The sequence below is a fragment of the Hyalella azteca genome, unplaced genomic scaffold (assembly GCF_000764305.2).
Source record: "Hyalella azteca isolate HAZT.00-mixed unplaced genomic scaffold, Hazt_2.0.2 contig17497, whole genome shotgun sequence".
Classification (NCBI taxonomy): Eukaryota; Metazoa; Arthropoda; class Malacostraca; order Amphipoda; family Hyalellidae; genus Hyalella; species Hyalella azteca.
This window is the reverse complement of record NW_025947279.1, coordinates 342,075-357,869: the sequence shown is the minus strand read 5'-3', so window position 1 is coordinate 357,869 and position 15,795 is coordinate 342,075. Positions and strand designations below refer to the sequence as shown.

At 36.1% G+C, this 15,795-nt stretch overlaps 2 protein-coding genes across 2 annotated transcripts; both read right to left on the bottom strand.

Moving 5' to 3' along the window:
* Positions 1-3,538: 3,538 nt before the first annotated feature.
* On the bottom strand, positions 3,539-7,672 carry LOC108664858 (venom allergen 5). Its single transcript, XM_047885297.1, has 6 exons — positions 7,648-7,672; positions 7,106-7,269; positions 5,285-5,386; positions 4,491-4,634; positions 4,165-4,269; positions 3,539-3,823 (listed from the first exon to the last, which is right to left on the bottom strand). The coding sequence occupies exons 1-6, from the start codon at positions 7,670-7,672 to the stop codon at positions 3,605-3,607; spliced, it is 759 nt and encodes a 252-aa protein (XP_047741253.1). The 3' UTR covers positions 3,539-3,604.
* A 4,512-nt stretch (positions 7,673-12,184) lies between these two features.
* LOC108664859 (venom allergen 5-like) lies at positions 12,185-15,226 on the bottom strand. Its single transcript, XM_018151550.2, has 7 exons — positions 15,151-15,226; positions 14,571-14,628; positions 14,122-14,285; positions 13,811-13,912; positions 13,320-13,463; positions 13,069-13,173; positions 12,185-12,801 (listed from the first exon to the last, which is right to left on the bottom strand). The coding sequence occupies exons 2-7, from the start codon at positions 14,620-14,622 to the stop codon at positions 12,577-12,579; spliced, it is 792 nt and encodes a 263-aa protein (XP_018007039.1). The 5' UTR covers positions 14,623-14,628; positions 15,151-15,226; the 3' UTR covers positions 12,185-12,576.
* Positions 15,227-15,795: the final 569 nt, after the last annotated feature.

Below are 15,795 nucleotides of genomic sequence, written 5' to 3'. Positions count from 1 at the left end.
AATAAAATACCAACTTACAACGGTCAAGTAGTTCAACTTAGTTTTTGAATGTCAGATCGTGACACAAGAGGCATAAGCCGACTTAAGGTCAACGGCCGGCTAGTGTATGGTTCTCTACCAAATTTATAAACTTCAGTCTTATCAAAATGAAAATGGAAACAATTTCTAAGTTAATTGTATAAATTCTTCGAAAAGTAAAATCAGAGAAAACTCCACGAAAATTCATACTATCTTTATAGAAAACGTTTGTGCTATAAACGTTTTGCTCCAAATATATCAGATTGTGCTCCATCGTCAGGTCGAAAATTCCCGAACACATGAAAATCACTAATTAGGACAGTCAGGATTCCGAAAAAAACCTATACGGCAAAGCCTATCTATTTAAAATTTCAAGTTGGTAAGAGCTAAAAGCTGAATTTAAACTAGGCCTCAGTTTAAAATTATAAAATGATTGCAAAATGTGCAAATCGCAAACATTAAAATTGAAACACAATTTTCAATGGTTTCATGAAGATACCACTGAAATCTGCTTGAATTCTCCGTTCAAGGACGTATGCAAATGACTTCGTTATAGATTTGTAACGTAATTTTCTTAAACCTCTTTTGGAATTATCTGTTCAGAAACTTTTTTCATATGTGCTGAGAAGTTTTACATGGGTCTTCCGCTCGGCTCAACTTTTGCGAATATTTTTATGTGTTTTCACGAGGTTTTTTGGCTGTCCAATAATTGCCCTCTTGATGTTAAGCCAATATTCTACAACAGATACGTTGATGACACTTTTTTAATTTTTAAGCATCCCTCTTACGGCAAACTCTTCTTCGATTACCTAATTTTGTAACATAAATCCATCAAATTTAACATGGAGATTGAATCTAACAATAGCCCGTCCTTCCACGATTGCAATAATTCTGTCTAAATTTAATGGCCACTTACAAACTTCTGTGTCCCAAAAATCGACTTTCACAAGTCTCAGAACCAGCTTTTCCAGCTTTTGTTTTTTTTTTCGATTTAAGATTTATTAGCATAAAACACTTTTATATCGGAGCTTTCGTATTTGTTCTACTCTCCATGCTCTGCACGCTGAATTCGAATTCATATCTTCTCGCTTAATGGATTGCCGACTAATCTGATGTTTACCAGAGTAAAGAAATTCATGTCCGAGCGGTAAAATGAGGTCGCTCCCGAGTACGACAGTAGGAATGTTGTTTATTGCTCTCTTTCATACTTCGGCCCTGTATCCGAAACTGTATGTCAAAGGAGCTGAAACTTTTGTGCTCAAAGTACTTCCCAAATGTTAATTTTTGTGCTTTATAAGTCAACAATTATTTTACAATCGTTTTTTAGGTACAAAGATATCCTCCCTATTCACATGCGAGCGTCCCTAGTATATAAATACAGTTGTGCAACTACATATGTCGGGATGACGTCTCACAATTTTTTATTCTAGTGTCGCAGAGCATAAGGGCTGGAGTTGTAGAACTGGTCACTTACTATCGCGCCCCCCTCATTCGGCTATGCGCACTCACGATGAGCAGTGCGATGTTCCAATTTCTGGTAGTGACTTCACGGTTTCAGGTTCCCCTTCCGGTGTTTCCGATTAACGCATTTCAGAATAATTGCATATTCTTAATCAGAGGCCTAATTTTCAGTCAGCTTTTTAGCTCCTACCCACTTGAAATAGTAAATAGATAGGTTTTACGTTTACTTTTTTTTGTAATCTTGACTGTAATAATTTCTGGTTTACCTATATTCTGTAATTTTTAAACTGACAATAGAGCTGGACTCCGAAACGTTTTCTATACTTATTGAATGAATTTTGTGGAGTTTTCTTTACTTTTTAGTTTAAGTATACGTTGATCAATTTTTAACGTTTTTATGTTTTTAAGTATACGTAGATAAATTGGGTAGGAGACCCTAACATCCGGACTGTGATTCGTTTACTTTCCCTAAAGTATCGGTTTTTGTGTCACGGTCGGAGTTCGTGGTGGCGATACTCCGCATACAATAACAATATGAACTATTAATTCACGTAGAGCTATTGCTACTAAAAATACAATGACGCATAATAATTGGCACACATCCATGTAGGATTAATATCTTTATCCGTTGAGAAGTTGTGTTGTTAGGGATGGAGATATTGTCTTCTTGGGAAGCGTGTTGCGGGAAAAGACATACGAGAGAAAATACCTGACATTGCTCTCAATTTTGAACTTGAATAAAAATGTGTGTTTTTACAAAAGTGGGTTCTCTAGTACGGTAAATAGAAATGTAATTCCACGATTATGAGCAAGAAACGAGCTTTAAAGACAAAATTTTGAAATGTTTTGTTCACAATCGTATATTTTTGTCGCTAATTGATTAAATTAGTGTCTTGCATGGAAAACAGAGTAAAAAGTGGAAATAGATGCCTGTCTATCTAAATATGAGAAAAGACAATTCAAACTTACGAGTTCAAAATATAAAAAATTCTTTTAGAGGGTGATTTAGTTTTAATGACTTTGATTCGTTCACTTCTCAGTGCAATTCAAAGTAAAAACATGACTCGAGACTAAATTATAAATATAACAGTGCAAAATCCATGAAAATTTTTTCTTTATATATTCGAAATTATTCTTGGGTAATGATTATGATTTATAAGTGAAACGGTCTTAGGATTAATATTTTTTCTATAGGATTGTAGGATTAATAATTGAAAGACACGTTCAAGTTAAACGAACAAAACATTCAACACGTGAATATTTATCACAAACAACATTGGCTCTGTTGTGAACGCAACATTTGTTTAAATTTGGTGTCTTGGTTTTACGAGGTTCTGCCTATTATCGGTTTTATTTATTGTCTGTAGTCTGTTGAATCAACTACTAAGTTAAGAGGAGGAACCAATTTTAGGTAAGCTCAACATTCGCGTTCGAAGATATGACTGTATATTTAAATGTCTTTGTACATATTTGAAATGTTTATGCTTATTAAGAAAATAGCGCTGAATGATCAAATACTTGTATTGTGTAAATACATACTGTATGTTTTTTTCCGGTTTCCTCACAGAAGTTGTATTGTCTGGGAATACAGAAATCGAATGACCCCTGCATGACACGCGTATTCAATTGGTCCTCAACTAGATAAAAGTTGCGCTCTAAAGCTTTAAATGGTCCGCAGCTGGCCCTATGTTAAACTTAGCGGCAGTAGAGACAATAATTTTGATAAATTCTTGCCTAAAAAAGGATTATACAATTATTGTCATTCGATCAGTCTAACTGTTTTCTTTTCATATGATTTCTAGAGATTGAGAGATGATGATAATTATAAACCGTGCATAAATTAATTCAACTAATTGCATTAAATTCAGGTCTCAGAAAGGTCTTGCAAGGTCAAATGAACACAGTCAGGGAAAAGAAATATCAATAATAGAGAAACTAAATATTATCTCAAGTGAAGCTCGACATTGGCTTAAAAAGGATTCTGATTCTGAAATCTGGCCGTTCGTTTTCTTTCAAGAATTGACAGGAATATGTAAAAATGTATATATATTGTGTTCAATATCGAAAAGGAGCTTTAAATTAAATCACCAGCTTCGAAAACTATTGGAATTCGTTGAATTTCGCATCACTCGGCGCAGAGGCCCGTGTATTTTCTAGATAGCTTCTTGCATCTTTTTTTGCTGCTGTATGGCGGCTGCGGGATGCCATTTATGTACATGTTGCCGGCGGGCCCGTAATTGCAGATGTACTTAACGCAGTTCATATTATTCCAACCGGCCCAGGTACACTTTTTATTACTGCTGAAGACACCACAGCCAACTTCCCGAGTCTCGGACCATACAACCTGCAGTCCAAGTAAAAATTACATGTTTTGTTATCAGTTACAATCTAGAGACATTTGTACAAGAAAATTAATTGTTGTGTCCACGTTCGTTTCTTCGCCAGCAGAGCCTTATTTGCAATAATATTTGACTCCTTCAATAAGTACAGAATTCGACAAATGACTAAAAATGAAAGCTTTTTCACATCCAAGAGTAACTCAACAGATCATACAGGATGCAACGTAGATAATATGTCGTGTTGCTTCATCGGGACAAATACCGTATTTATGAGATTTTTCTACACCGCAAATATTGTTAAGACAGATTTTATAGTTAATGCCATCCAATTTCAGTGTGCAGTCACCTGCGTGTAGTGACCAATGACGCCTCCGTTGCTAGTCATGTCGGTGCTAACCACATCCTTGACCTCATCGATCCAGCTATCAATGGCTGCTTTCCAATTCGCTGACTGCCGAGGTAATAGTAGATATAATTTGTAAAAATCAAATGAGCGAAACCGACGACAAAATGACACATTTTTTCTGCTATTGTTCTCGATTTTGGCATTGTGTTTAATTCTCTAAGTGTCTATATGTTCAACAATGTAGAAACGACACAGAGTGGCATGAAATACGAACAAATAACATTTGATTTTTTCATCCATAAAGGCCAACATATAATATTTCTTACCGTGATCTTTGCACTGGATCCGCTGAGGTATAAATTCTGGCCAACGGAGTCGTACCTCGGGATGCGACTGCAGCGAGTCACTGAAGAATAACCGACGAGTTCAGACTGGCAGTCGTGCCCTAGGACAGGCTGCTCGGCCCAGCGCTACAATAGAATTGGAGACACGGATATGGAAAGACGGATTAAAATGACGGATTAAAAATTCGTCGGACTTCAATCCGATTAGACGACTTTATTCCTCTATTAGAATCCGTCGAGTAGACCGGCGGGTTTTTAACGCAAGGACTAGATGTTATCAATCAGAATGTTTGAAAGCACAGGCTTACTTCTTGCGTGTCAAGAAGAAGAACTTGTTACAAGAATATAACAAATTATTTGCATTTTATACAATTACATGGAAGGAATTGGATTCTTGCATCGAAGATATTAACAAATATTGGAAGAGCTGCGTTTTTCAATTGGCGATAAAAACAATTTAAAGTTCAACCAATCAAGAAAAAATTGGTGCCTGCTTAATTTAGTTCTAATTGGAGCGAATTCATTTAGTTATCGGAGTTGGAATTTTGAGTATAACGTGACACAGATTCTTTTGGTTTCGTTTAAACGATAATCACAAGTACCATGAAAAACGTAACCGTGCACGAAAAATAATTTTCATGAGAGTGGTCGCAGTCAACCATCCTCATCATTCTAGATTTTAAACAGTTTACCATATAAAATCATTGATGTGTTCGACAAATGATTTATTAGAATATATTGAGAGTTTCACTAAATATCTTTCGAGAGTTTCCGACCTGCGCAGTTCGTGCGAGGTCGTCATTCCAGGTCAACTCGCGGAGATTTGTGCCAGCAGGCTGCGGACCAGGAGACCCTCGAGTCTCTTGTCCCCTCGAAATCTGAAAAAAATATAACTCGATCAGTACTCACTGCAGTGAGTGACAGAGAGCGCATTTTCTCGTCGACGAAAACTTGAGGTCACGGACAGAAGGACGGACAGACAGACAGACAGACGGACATGGCGAGCACAATAGTGCATTTTTTCCATAAATGAGAAAATGCGCTAAAAATGACGCCACAAGATGCTAGTGGGACGAAATTAAAAATGAAAAAACATAGCTAGTTTAATATCTGGCATTGATTTACTGCTTTTTTTCAACGATGATAGGTGGTGATGAGATTAGACAACATAAAACTGAGGTGGTTGAATTTGTGAATAACAATAGAATCCCAAAAATTGAGAATTGTGCAATTGATTACCAATTATGTCAATTATAAAGATTTGCATTGAAAAGATGCTCTTGCATGACGTTTACACAGAAACATAACATAAGTAGCAATTTTTTATATATAATGCTTAATCACTAAAGAAATATCGTTTGAATTATTGTATTAAATCACCTTATTTAAATAAAAATGCGCAATTTTACTTTTCATGGTGAAATGGTCGTTTGCAAGCAAGAGAAACAAACATTGGGAGCTCAGCAGCGGCTTCTAACCACATACACGTCCAGTGGTATCATGCGTGGTCCTTTATATATATATTATCAAACGGGGAGGTGTCAATTTATCATCCGAGTCATGCGAGCGTAAGAGACAATGTCTGCAACTGACAGTTGTTGATCCTTCCCTTCTTATTTTTTATGGCATAATAACAGTCTGTTAAATTTTTAACGCTAGATAATACTGTGAACCGGGCCCAAAGATAGGCAGATGTGAGTCATTGTGAAGAATTAATTGTAACTGAAGAACTTCAGCAAGCAAGACTGATGAAATAATTACTAACCTCACATATTACATATTCATTATTATTGGCAATTGATGAATCGATGAAATTAAACTAGTTAAGAAAATATATTCTTACAAAAGTAATCTAAACTAAATATTCGCTTCGATCGGTCACACAGCGTTTCACCACCCTAGCTGCGTTGTTATGATCAGCTGCTAGAACATCAAAAATTTAATAGGTAACTTATCTATTTGGGGGTATCAATGAAATCAAGTGACGCGAACATTTAATTCGTTTCTGACAATAGCAGAAAGGAGTAAGTGGTAACATAGCTATATTTGAAATTTGCGACCAAGAGCACACCATAAAATGCAGCCTGTGTCATTGGCTCGCAAGAAGTAACTAAATACTCAATAATTGACAGATTGATATAAAACTTTCATGTTAAAATATAATCCTTCTACATGAAAATATCAGCTAAAAACTAAATTGTGATTCCGTGTTTCTATTAATTGCCTCGTTGCCTTTTAACAATTTATTCCTGTAGTTTCCTCGCATGACAATTGGCCATCGTCAGCTGAGGTAGATTGACCCTTAAGTTTAACATCGGTTCATGGTAAGAAAAAGTTTGTTGTGCCGTAGTGTGATCATGTAATGAGTTATCGTCCTTGTTTATGCATCACTGGTTGAGTAGCACCTCTGGATGAAATTCAAAAGATCGCACAAGACACCAGAACCTTTTCTAACTTTGGGCCAATATGCTGCACCTTACCCCCTCTGACGGGACTGAATTAAGTGAAAATCTCATTAACAACGAGTTTCTATTTCAACACACAGTTAATGCAAATCTGGTTACTTGGTATATAGGTCATAAAAATTTATGCCCTACCTTTTGTCGGTATTCGTTATGATATTTAACGATAAAAGCCTTGTCAGCCTCCGTAACTGCGCATGGTCCTCCATTGGCATCAGCGGGGCAGTTCTTGGCCGGGATGCAAGTCGTGTGGTTGCTGCCGTACTTGGCACACAGCGGATCGACGGCTGCTTCGCTTGCTGCAAATAAAAAAAATTCTTGCGTAGTGACTTTGTTTTAGTACTAATAAAAACATTAACAATTCATTTATGCAGCAATATCACTATGAAATAAGAATAAAATTTATTCAACATTTACGACAACAATTTTTAACATAAAAATTTGGGCGAGGTATTAGCGATAGTAACATTAATCTCCTAGACAAAATTATCGTACTAGGAAAATACGAATAATGTTTGTTGTCCTATTATTTAATTCAGTCGTGGCCGTTTTAGCGTCGATGCATTTGCAAGAAGATGCAGGATAATTATCTTTTGGTAGGGAGCAACAGCAATAATACGCGGATAAACTTTGGAGTGAAGGAGGCAAAATAAAATTGCAAACTATTTTGTGGGAACAGCCGCAATGTAAGGAGTGCTTCATTCCAACTATTCTCTAATTTAATAATTAATAATAATTAATAATAATAATAATATTAATATTATTATTAATATTATTATTATTAATAATAATAATAATAATAATAATAATAATAATAATAATAATGATAATAATAATAAAATTTCCAACTATTCTCTTCTTACTGATGTTTTCTATCAAAAAAAAAAAAATGTCAGGTCTCCTTGGAAAGTCTTTGACTATCAGAATTAAGATCAAGAAATAAAATTTCATCTAAACATCAACGCATAGATTAGGGGTTAAAAACGTTTCTACTCACGGAGAATGAAAAGATATATCCCAGCGATCACGATAGGAGTTTTGGCAAGCATTTTAACCTGGAGAAGAAAGAAAATTTGAATGAATATTAGCAGGGCCTAAAACAGGGGCAATATATAAATAATAATAAATTATGTTTTAAGTGTAATATTGACTGACCCAGAGGTGTACAAAATTTTGCTATATATACTGTTATGTGATCATCAGAGCTGGGCAACGCTACTTTGAAATGTAGCGGCGCTACCGCTACCGCTATACCCACTAGATTGTAGCAAGCGCTACTGCAACCGCTACAGTAAAATGTAGCGCCGCTACATTAGCCGCTACAGTGGCCAAAATTATTGGAAATCTCTAAATATTTATTGTTCTGCTATTGGGATTTACTCAAAAACATTTAATGACAATAAAACATTTTCAAAACATGTCATTGCAACTTTATTGCAATTAACCTAACCGAACTAGTAGGGTAACATGGGGCAGCGAGCCCACTGCGGGTCATGGGCCCATAGCGGGTTTCTCGTTAAGTATGGCAGATATTGGTCCGTGTTCTCTACCGCCGGTCGACAGTTTCACTGGGATTAAGTGTACGGATTTACGTTTTGCTAAGTGTTTGCGTTATTAAGTTATTTGTGAATAACTGTTTTAGTCCAAATAAAAATTTTTTTGCTGCTACATAAATTTTTTTTCGATTACTGTAGATGAAGCTTTTGAAATTACTGTGAATTATATTTTCAAAGTAATATTTATAGGGAAAATTTTGAGATCAAGTTTAGACTATTAGATTTTAAAATGAAATGTTGACACGATATAAATAGAAATGATACCTAGTGGGGCAACGGGCCCACGCGTGTCACGGGGCAAAGCGCCCATGGTGAAGTCTTGTGTTATACCTGTCTCTTATACACATCTAGATGTGTATAAGAGACAGATCGAGGATGAAGTTCATTCTCCTATCACTGTTTCCAACCCCTACCCCTCATCCCTCTCTCTAAACCCCCCCATGCACGGCCTGCGTATCTGCTCTGTACAGCTCCCTGCCGGGCAATCCCAAGTACCAGCGCTAAAGCAGCGCAGAGTTCCGTCTCTGCCGCGCTGCTAGAATTTTGTCTCTGTATCAGCCATGGCGCAGCGCAGTTTTAGGGATAGATGGCCGGTTATAGTTTCACGGCTCCATCCTGCTAAAGCGCGACCAGCCCGGCTAAACCCGGCGCCGGTCTCGGCTCAAAATTTTAACTGGGTATGTATCATGCTGGTTTTTAAATAATATTTAAAACTATTAAGTAAAATCTAAAGGCTTTATCTATAAATGTAGCGGTAGCGCTGTAGCGGCAAAACCTCGTATCGCTACTTATATATGTAGCGGGCGCTACCGCTACCGCTACATTGCCTTAAATGTAGCGCCGCTACAGCTACCGCTACTGAAAATGTAACGCGCTACTGCCCACCTTTGGTAATCATGTGATGAGTTACTGACCTAGTTAGTCTATGTTTCACTGGTTAGGTAACACCACTGGCCTGTTGTAACTATAAAGCCTAAAACAATAGTTATTATAAGTGAGAAGGAGTACCGTTGAATACCGTCAGCTAAAATCCAGAGTAATGGACATCAAGTAAATTCATCTGAAATAAAAACGAACATGAGACTTTTTATGCAGTCATGCTTTTTCATGAATACGAGTAGATGCTTTGCATAAGAAGGCAGTATATATAGTTTCACTTTATCCTCTATTGCTGGCCCGTTCGCAATGGACGATCCTGCTATAAGCTGAATTTTCAATGAATTAAAATAAGGCAAATAAACTGCGAATATTTATTCAAATTTCACAATCTTACTTGAAGATATGTTAGCTGAAGAGGATAAAAAGCGGCACATATCACGGCAAAATGTTTAACCAAGGAAGCAGACATCAACGCTGACCGTGTCTCGATCTCTTTGTCCCATATCTAAATTCTTAGACTCAGTGCAGTCACCCACCTGCTCCTTTGTTTATGACAAAGCAAAAACAAAGACCGCCACCTTCCACGAATACTTAGCTTACAACATGGATGAGTTTACAAAAACAAATTTTCTAATCAACATCTTCCTTCGATTTCACGTGTCAAATGTGTGCGATAGATTTAAACTCTATGACGACAAGAATGCTGGAAGTGTTTTTTAAGTGACTGAGGCATCAAAAGTTAATAAAAATTACAATTATTTTATATAAATTTCAGTAAAGGTTAAAACCTCCTATAATCTCCTCTTAAGTGGAGCCTGGTTATTTATAAAGCAGCAACAATATCGCTGTCATAGTTTATCGTAATATTTTAGATCTTAAGTAGGATAGACCTCCATCAAATTTAATATTTTTTCCATATTGTACAGCATCAAAAGTAATACCTGTTTCGTTGTAAAATTAGTTTTGCATTCACTGAGAACTAAAGATATTCCAGTTATCACGTTGAAATATTGGGCGAGCATTTCAACCTGGATGTGTACAGTTTGAAAGAAATTACTAGCGACGGAATGTATGTAATTATATCTAATGAATACACTAACTAGACATGACAGCTTAATTAGAGGTACAGCTATTTCCTCTATCGTCTCCATGTTAACCGTTTCCCGTGAACCAGTTAATTAACAACCTTTGATATAATTAATTTTAAACTATAATTTAAATCTCCACGCATTTTCATAGAATATTATTTGCATATCAGGATTGAATCCTCTTTAAATTCTACGAATTCTCTAAAAATTGCGCACACCGCTGCTCACCAAATTTTGTTGTTGATACAAGCGTGAGGCACTGTTCAACAGTTTCGGCACCCTGACCAATAACGAATGCGATATCAACACAAAAGTTATGCGTACAATAGAATCAGGCGCAATTAGAGATAACAATATTACAATTTTTAAAAACGATATTTAATTTTGAGTTAAATGTTTTATATGAAAATCTTATTTCTGGAAGCCATAGAGATTAATGAAGCAAATCTCTTATTACCAAGAAGATTTTTTATACTACATTTTTCTAGAAGCCTCTATCCCGCACAGAGCTGTCAAGGAGATAATTTTTTACTGGCATTTTTGACGAAGAATAATTGCTCAAGTATTTACTTGGTATCACCTGTGACGACGAACATTGTTTGAAGTTCATGGGCTGTCAAAGCGAACGAGACAACGTCGGACCTTGCACAGTTTATTCAAGTGGTTTGTCCCATGAATCATGAGAAGCCTAGCAAGAAAAACGTTCAGCATATGAAATATTTTTGCAGGACATTTAATTTTTTTGCGCTCTATTGGAAACGAATAATAAAATATTTCTCATCTTTTCTAGATAGACACTGAAGTTACAATCATAATTTGTTTGTTCCGATCCTGTATTTCAACAGTAATTCATGAATTATTATTAAGCAGAATGCAGGAACATGTCGCATCGACTTTTTTAGCATAAATTAAAGCCACGTGCAAATAATTATACTCTTTTTCAGTCGCCATGCATCTCTCATCGAGTAGGGTACACGTAAGCCATAATTTTAAGCGCTACAATCAAAGGCAAGTCGGTTTCCAAATAACAAAAAGCCAAGGTAAAAAACTCAACAAGAAAAAAATATGAATACATAACGTGAATACGGAATAAACATACGGTTCTTCTTCCTTTATCGGTTACGAGAGCTCTTCATGGTCCGTACATTTTTTGTCACCCTATTATATTGCTTTACCTGTCCAGGTATTTTAGGCAGTAAAGTCATCGTAAATTTTGGAATGACTTATGCTGCGCATAATAAATATCTGGCATTCGTTTCCAACGCTTTGTTGAACAATTGCTGAAGTCTTTCAAGTTTAAATTCAATATAGATTTTTATACCTTCTTAATATCGTTTCGAGCATGCCCCAATCCTTAGTTTTAAAATATTTCTTAGGTCAATTATTATGTTGGCCTCTCTGGCACGGAACATCAATGCAAGGTGAAGTTTTGCTTTTCATATTTATTATTATGTTCAATAGGCAGTCCCTGAAATTATTAGAACGCATAAGTTTTCTGTAAAATTTCTATAAATCTTCAATTTCTATTGAATATTCTTCAGACATCTCTTTCTGACAGCGTTTATCAGATGACTGTGGAGTTGCGAATTCCATTGTATTCAATTTGCTGAGAATAAAATTGTAGAAATGTTTACTTTAGTGATCCCATATTTTGTTACGATTTGTAGTGATGTGAAAAATGAAAAACTCACGCCATGCAAGATATATTAATAAACTATATGCTAAGCTTGAAAATAAATTGGAGCGAATCTAAAGCAGGGACGTTTTGCTTCAAGATCAGGATGTTTACTTTTTTGTATAAAGCGATTTGCTTCAAGGAAGTTTTGAACAATTCAAATTTGGAATAGGAACAAAAACATCAACATAACCACATTTTTCACGTGTTCGAATCGAACACTCGCTCAAATGGAGTGCAATCGTCGAAATTCTAATCTCGCCTATTACTTTGCAAACGTCTCAAAAATTTAACATAAAAATTATAAATGTTTACTAAAATAAAATAGTAAAAAATGTTTCAGAGCCAACAAATCTGATTGATACTTCCACTCCAAGAACAATGACTGAAACTCATGGATTATTTTCATCACTCGGCGCAGAGTCCAGGGTAGTTGGTGGACGGTTTCTTGCAGGCTACAGTGGTGCTGTAGGGAGGCAGAGGGTTTCTGTTCTTGTCTACCATGTTGCCTGCGGGTCCGTAGTTGCAGATGTACTTGGCGCAGTAGAAATTATTCCATCCGGCCATCCATGCACACTTCTGGTTATTGGTGAAGACTCCGCAGCCAACTTCTCGAGTCTCATGCCACACAACCTTCGTATAAAGACGCAAATGGAAATCCGAAGAGAAAGGAAATCCGAAGATATTTTTGCTATGAATTTATTACAACTGAATGTTCCTTTATAAAGTTTGATATCACCACAGTGTAAATTGTTATCAAAGATCGTAGTCAAAATTATTTACCTGAAAGCAATCACCGTCTAAATTCCAAAGAGAAAGAGGTGCAACATTACACACGAAGAAAGTTTCCAGTCATTCTAAGGCTTTAAAGCAAAAGTTAACACACGAGGTTGCTGTCACCTGAGTGTAGTGTCCGATGTCTGCTCCGTTGCTCTTCATGGCGGGGGCGACGACGTCCTTGACTTCGCCGATCCATCCATCAATTACACTCTGCCAATTCGCTGACTGCAAAGTAATAACCACTAAGTTAGAATGATACATTATATTTATATGCATCATGCATGTATAGTACATAGAGATTTATAATGAACAAAACTGTTAAATTGCGTCTCTCTATTTCAGTATTCGTAAAAATATTTAGCATTGCTTACTTTGATCGGTCCACTGCTTCCAGGGAGGGCGAAGTTCTGACCGACGGCGTCGTAGCCAGGGACGCGACTGCAGTGAGTCACTGCCGATAAGCCGACAAGTACGGCCTGACAGTCATGGCCCTTGGCAAGTTGCTCGGCCCATCGCTGAAATGGAATAATGTCCCCATTGAAATAGTTTGAACTGATGAAATTGATTGCGTCTCCAAAGCCTAGTAAAATTATTATTTTGAAAAAGTTGAATTCAAATGCCTCATTCAAGTTACTAAAAATTGTATTTGAAGCTGATTGATTCAGTTCGCAAATGGTCTTCAATAATTTTGTTTGGAACTTGTTTTAAAACGTACAAACTCTATATAAAATATTTTGGTAAAAACTATGGGTATGACATTTCTGTAGAAGTAACTAGTAACTATTTTTAACTTAAAAATCAATTAATCTCTTTCATTTAGACATATCTATGCATTCATCAAATGCTAATTAAATTGGCGCACCTGGGCACCGCGAGCGAGGTCATCGTTCCATGTCATCTCGCGGAGGTTCGTGCCGGCGGGCTGTGGACCTGGAGACCCTCGGGTCTCTCCGCCCCTCGAGATCTGAAAATCAGTATGTAAGTAGCCAAAGTATTTCTAAATATTACTCAAATACTCACACAGGGCATTCGAATGGACTTGGGACACGAAACATTTATTTCTCCTTGTCACGGAGGGTATTTTGCAAATTTGAATCCTGGTTTGCGGTCGATTTTTCCATTTAGGCTGAAGAATTATAGACATAACTGAGAGGTATATTAAAACATAGTCACCTTTTGCCGATATTCGTTATGATATTTAACGATAAAAGCCTTGTCAGCCTCCGTAACTCCGCATGGTCCTCCGTTGGCATCAGCGGGGCAGTTCTTGGCCGGGATGCAAGTCGTGTGGTTGCTGCCGTACTTGGCACACAGCGGATCGACGGCTGCTTCGCTTGCTGCAAATCAAACAAAATAATACGTTTATTGTAACTTTTTTTCGTGCTAATAAACATATTACACATTATTACATATTACATATTTTATTGCTGAAAATAAAAGTTTAAAAACCGTTCGAATATTCCTAGACTTTTCAAATTAAACTTTTAGAATTTGAAAAAATTACTAGTATAAGTATTACAGGAGTATATCGGGAAAAATTATTTAGATGATATTTTTAAATGCACCTAATACTGTTAGAATAAAATCATCGATTTAGTTTCAGACGAATATTTCATACTCACTTAGAACGAAGCAAGATATTCCGAAGAACGCGAGTACAGTTTTGGCAAGCATTTCAACCTGAAAATGTAAAAATTTAAATATATCACAAACTGCCGTACAAAATTTGTAAAAATTTGTATATAAATGTATATTGAAACACAAACTCGACTTTTTAAGATTTTCAACACAATTTCTTGTAGTTACATGCATATAATTGAATGAAGGAATTACATGTACAATAGCAAAAATCGGAAAGCATACAAACGAGTTACAAGATATTAATCAGTAAATTTCGAGGAATAATTACAAGGAACATTTCTACAGTTAAAAACAAAAAGCCATCCTTGGTAGTTATGAAAGGTGAAGAATATTCAGGCTAAAATTGGAACATTCCGAAAGAAACGTAATAATAATAAAAATAACGTAGAATATCAATAATAATAATAATAATAATAATAATAATAATAATAATAATAATCATAATAATAAACGTAATCGTGATTTATTATAATCAAATTAAAAAGCACGACCTGTAGAGGTTGAAGAACTGCAGTCAGGTTATTGAGTGATATATGGTAAGCACGGAACTCAAGAACTTACTGAGAAGAGACGAATGCTGCACCGGTACAAACGAGCTTAGTCAACCCGTAAGTTACAATGTCTTTGTTCCAATTAGCGCCGAAGATCTTATACTTTTCTCTCGATCAGGTTAAAATTTGGACAACTGTCACCCTTTAATGAAAACCAAACAAAATGACATCTCGAAGTGTGCCCAAGTGTGTAAACGACAAACGTCGACCAAGGGAACTATGTCTCATGTCTTTGTCACGTGCGATATGTAGCATATGGAGTGGAATGGAAGAGTACGTGTAGCTACAGTAATTTGTTCGATCCACCTTTATGTTGCGTTTCATTAAGTGTGACAATCCTTGTAAACCCCTGAAAAATCGCACATGGCGATTAATTTTTATATGAAAGAAAATATTCTCGCTCTTTGACGAATAATATGATTTACGAATAAAATGGCTAAAGTAGACAAGTAGGCGAAGCTAGACAATTACTCATTAGACATTGGATCCTTTGAGAAATACTTCAACGGTGAATGTTTGCCATCATTACGTAAAATCTGCATGCATGCTGAAATCACTTTATTTGAAAAAGTTGGATATAATAACATGCATAATTTTCATATAAAGCTAACACATAATGACATTAAAAGAAAATTAAGCTCTTGATCTGTATTTC